The sequence below is a fragment of the Eimeria mitis genome, genomic scaffold (assembly GCF_000499745.2).
Source record: "Eimeria mitis Houghton genomic scaffold, Emh_scaff128, whole genome shotgun sequence".
Taxonomy (NCBI): Eukaryota; Apicomplexa; class Conoidasida; order Eucoccidiorida; family Eimeriidae; genus Eimeria; species Eimeria mitis.
This window is the reverse complement of record NW_013568572.1, coordinates 15,518-20,517: the sequence shown is the minus strand read 5'-3', so window position 1 is coordinate 20,517 and position 5,000 is coordinate 15,518. Positions and strand designations below refer to the sequence as shown.

General features: G+C 55.7%; 1 protein-coding gene across 1 annotated transcript in view; it reads right to left on the bottom strand.

Annotated features, from left to right (window-relative positions):
* EMH_0090800 (elongation factor Tu GTP-binding domain-containing protein, putative) overlaps positions 1-4,161 on the bottom strand; it is a gene marked incomplete at both ends in the record, with an annotated part of 10,521 nt that extends 6,360 nt beyond the window's left edge. Inside the window, 2 exons of the mRNA XM_013494772.1 lie at positions 96-419; positions 710-4,161. Coding sequence (XP_013350226.1) covers positions 96-419; positions 710-4,161 — 3,776 coding nt within the window. The remainder of the gene's footprint in view (positions 1-95; positions 420-709) is intronic.
* Between the last annotated feature and the right edge of the window lie 839 nt (positions 4,162-5,000).

The following is a 5,000-nucleotide window of genomic DNA, read 5'->3' as shown; positions in this document are numbered from 1 at the left end:
GCTGCTGCTGCTGCTGCTGCTGCTGCTGCTGCTGCTACTACTGTTCCTGCTGCTGCTGCTGCTGCTGCTGCTGCTGCTGCTGGTTTGTGTCTGACCTGTCTAGTGTTGCTCCTTCTCTATCCATTTTTGTGGCGACGACAACAAAGAGGAGGTGTTGCTGTTGTATTATTTTTATGCATTCTTCTGTTTGCTGCTTCACTCCTTCATCAGCAGCAACAACCAACAGAGCTATATCTGTTGCTGCTGCTCCCCGCCGACGCATAGAAGCAAATGCTGCGTGCCCTGGGGTGTCTACGCACGTCACATGCTGCTGCTGCTGCTGCTGCTGCTCCTGCTGCTGCTGCAGAGACGCGAGGGCGAAGCTGCTGCTGCTCACCGTCTGGGTAATGCCCCCAGCCTCTGTAGCAGCAACAGATGATCTGAGAGCAGCAGCAGCAGCAAACAGCAGCAGCAGCAGCAGCAGCAGCAGCAAACAGCAGCAGCAGCAGCCGCAGCAGCAGCAAGCAGTAGCAACAGCAAACAGCAGCAGCGGCAGCAGCAGCAAGCAGCAGCAGCAAAAGGAAGAGGAAATACATTAAATAAAATAGAAAATATAAATAAAATAGATGCAGAAGAGATATATATCTATATATACATATCAGCAACGACAACAGCAGCAGCAGCAGCAGCAGCAGCAGCAGCAGCAGCAGCAGCAGCAGCAGCAGCATACTTGCGTAGCGCATCGAGCAGCGTTGTCTTTCCGTGGTCTACATGCCCCAGAACAGTAATAACAGGTGGAGCTCTCAACTGCTGCTGCTGCTGCTGCTGCTGCTGCTGCTGCAGTGTATTTGTTCTGCTGCTGAGCCTGAGACGATGGAGACAGTTTAGCTCATCACTAATAAACTCTGCTTCTTCTTCGCTTATCTTTGTATCGAGGGTAACGGGGGGCCCCCCGGGGGCCCCCAGCAGGGTCCTAGATAGCGCCAGTACCCTTTCTGCTGCTTGCTGCAGATGCCGAGCCAAACCACCAACTGTTATGTTGTTGCACTGCAGCACATCTGCTGCTGCTGCTGCTGCTGCTGCTGCTGCTTTGTTGTTCTTGCCTCGCCGCAGCTCCTTGGGGCCCCCAGGGGCCCCCACACCCCCTGAAGACAGCAGAGCAGACAAAGGCCTTGCGGCAGCAGAAGCGGCAGCAGCAGCAGCAGCTGCTGCTGCTGCTGCTGAGGATAGACTTTCTTGCTGCTGCTGCTGCTGCTGCTGCTGCTGCTGTTCTGCGACCTCCAGCAGCAGCTGACGCCTTCGTTCTGCAGCGTGACTACTGAGGGAAGCTAAGTAGGCATCGGCATCGCTCCCTGCTGCTGCTGCTGCTGCTTCTGCTGCTGCTGCTTCTGCTGCTGCTGCTGCTGCTGTTGTTGTTCCATCTCCTCCGCTTGTCTTGGCTGCCTCCTCTTTCTCCGTTGCGGTTGCCTGCGGCATCTGCTGCTGCAGCAACTGCTGCTGCTGCTGCTGCTGCTGCTGCTGCTGCAGCTGCTGCAGCTGCTGCAGCTGCTGGCGCAGCGCAGCAGCATCGTCCAGTAGTATTGCTGTTAGGGTTTGTATGCGGGGGAGGCTGAGGCCCTCTTTCTCCTGTGTCTCTTCTGCTGCTCGCTGCAGCAGGTCCGCGAGTGCAGCAGCAATCTGCTGCTGCTGCTGTTCCTGCTGCTGCGCGGGATAGAGCGGCTCCTCTTGCTGCTGCTGCTGCTGCAGCGGCGGCTCAGCAGCAGCAGCAGCAGCAGCAGCAAGCTGCTGCTGCTGCGCCAGCCACTCCCTCAGAGCAAAGAGACACGGCGTCCCTATCCTGCGTGAGACAAGCTTCACCTGTGGAGCAGATGCTGCTGCTGCTGCTGCTGTTGTTGCTGCTGTTGCTGCTGTTGCTGCTGCTGCTGTGGGCCCCCCCAGCTGCTTTGCTGCCTGCTGCTGCATCCGCTGCAGCTGCTGCTGCAGCAGCTGCCTCCCCGCATGCAGCTGTATCTTCTTCACCGCCCACCGCACCCAGGACAGGTGGCTCAGCAGCTCCTCCCCCAGTTCCTTGCTGCTTCTGTCTGCTGCTGCTTCTGCTGCTGCTCTTGCTGCTGCTACTGCTGCTGCTGCTGCTGCGGGAGCAGCAGCAGCAACTGGTGCGCTTTGAGACACACGAGGGGCCCCCTGCAGCAAACTCTCCTCTAGGGCCCCCAGTGCTGACTGCAGCAGAGCAGCTGGGTGCTGCTGCTGCAGTTCTTCTGCTGCTGCTGCTGCTCCTGTTCCTGCTGCTGTTGCTGCTGCTGCTGCTGCTGCTGCACCTGCATTGCTGCTGCTGCATGCAGCAAAGGAAGACGGCTCCCCTACAGCCTCGTATTGGCGCATCGCCCGAGCAACTGCTTCTATTCTTTCTTGCTGCTGCTGCTGCTGCTGTTGCAGCAGCAGTTGCTGCTGCAGCAGCAGTTGTTGCTGTTGCTGCTGAGCAGCAGTTCTATCAAATGTTCTTCTCGATATCCCACCCGCTGTTGATGCTGCTTCTGCTGCTGCTGCTGTTGCTGCTGCTGTTGCTGCTGCTGCTGCTGCTGCAGCAGCTGCTGCTTCGTCAGATGCCTGCTGCCGCAGCAGCTGCAGAGCTGTCTGTACAGCCGGCTGCTGCAGATGTGTAGGGCTCTGCCACCAAGACAGGGGGTTTCTAGCTGCAGCAGCAGCAGCATTCTGCTGCTGTTGCTGCTGCTGCTGCTGCTGCTGCTGAAGCTGCTGCACTGCCTGCTGCAGCCTCGCGCTGAGACCCGCTGCCTCGCTGTTCGGCAGCGGCTGGATTTGCTGCTGCAGCGCCGCAGCAGCAGCAGCGTCTGCTGCTGCTTCTTCTACCTGCTGCTGCTGCTGCTGCTGCTGCTGCTGCTGCTGCTGCGATGGCGGCATCAGCGAGCTCCGCATGCCGACTGCAGCAGCAGCAGCAGCAGCAGATCCGCGTAGTGAAGGCCTCAGGTGTCCTTGGGCGTTTATGCTTGTGCTGCTGCTGTTTCTGCTGCTGTTTCTGCTGCTGCTGCTGTTGCTGCTGCTGCTGCTGCTGCTGCTGCTGCTGCTGGGGTCGTCGTTAGTGTGCCTGTTGCTGCACCACGAACCGGTATCGAGTATTTCTGCATGCAGTCTTCTGGGTGTTGCTGCTGCTGCTGCTGTTGTTGCTGCTGCTGCTTCTGGAGGCAGCTGCGGGCGCAGCAGCTGCAGCGAAGCTGCGGGTGGCCGCAGCAGCACATCTGCTGCAGCAGCAGCAGAAATGTAATGAGGACCCAAATAAACACAACCCCACCCTTGGCGCTCCGCCTGTGAGACAGGAGAGCTGCTGGGGCCCCTCTCTCCTGCTGCTGCTGCTGTTGGTGCTGCTGGTGCTGGTGCTGCTGGTGCTGGTGCTGCTGGTGCTGCTGGTGCTGGTGCTGCTGGTGCTGCTGGTGCTGGTGCTGCTGGTGCTGCTGCTGCTGGTGCTGCGGCTGGTGCTGCTGCTGATGCTGCATCTGGTGGTGTTGCTGCTGCTGCAGCAGATTCACGAGGCACAGCCGCTTCCTGTACAGCAGCAGCAGCAGCAGCAGCAGCAGCAGGAGCTGCAGCATTTGCTTCTGCTGCTGCTGCCGCAGGAAGCGGACCGGCAGCTGCAGAACTAGAGAGTACAACAGCTGGATGCTGCTGCTCCTTTTGCTGCTGCTGCTCCTGCTGAGGCTGCTGCTGCTCCTGCTGCTGCTGCGGCTGCTGCTGCTGCTGCTCCTGCTGCTGCTGCTGCGCCTGCTGCTGCTGCTGCTGCTGGGTGGGTTTTGGTGCTGTAGGAGAGGGAAAGAAGCGCCCTAGCAATCGACTTAGGGCCGAAGCATGTCGTCTCCCCTCAGCTGAACAGCCAAGGGGGGCCCCTGTTCCTGCTGCTGCTGCTGCTGCTGCTGCTGCTGATGCTGCTGCTGTTGTTGCTGCTGCTGCTGCTGCTGCTGCAGGAGCAAGTGAAGCAGCAGCAGCAGTAGCAGCAGCAGGAGCAGCAGCAGTAGCAGCAGCAGGAATTCTTAGAGGAGCAGTGACAGTACAGCCCCCTGGCGCTGCTGCTGTAGGGGGCAGGTGGGGGCCCCCGAAGGGCCCCTGGGGGCCCCCCAGGAGGGGCCCCCTGCAGCGAGCTGCACAGGGTAGCAGCAGCCGCTGCTGCTGCATGCTGAACTAGCTGCTGGTCCTCACAGAAGGCTGGGAGGTGTTTGGGGTGTATAGGCAGCTTGGGGTGTATAGGCAGCTCGGGGTGTACATACACCTGCAGTTTATAGGCCCTGAGGGGGCTGGTGCGTTCATTGTTTATTAAGGTAAACAGATATTTATAATCATTTATTTATATTTTATTGATTAAAATATAATTATTTTTATGTTTATTTATTAAAAATAACAAACAAACGCAAAAAACAAGCAGAAGAACAACCAAAGAAAACCCCCTATAAGCGGTGCTGCTGTTGCTGCAGCAACAGCAACAGCAACACCTGCTGCTGCTGTATTTCTCTCCTTTACTCTTAAAAAAACAAAACCCTCACAGCACTCAAACTAAACCCCTCCAGATCCCGAGGGTTTAGGGTTTAGGGTTTAGGGTTTAGGGTTTAGGGTTTGAAGGGGGCCCCAGGAGGGGCCCCTTGTGGGGCCTCCCCAAAACAAACAAAGAACGAAAACTAAAGAAAATAAGAGCAAATAGAGAAAAAAATAAACAACAAATACAATTTTATATATATTTATAAATAAGAAGAGGAGAAATGAATAGTAAATACATTTATAATACATATATATGTGTATATAGAGAGAGAGACAAAAAGACGAGAAATAAACAATCAATAGTTATATATATATGTATAGATATGCGCATATTTATCGAAGAATCAAAGAGATATATATATATATATATATATATATATATATATATATATATATATATATATATTTATATATACGTACATCTACACATATACATGTGTGGCTGCATACATATCTCAATATATATGTGAACGTCCTGCTGC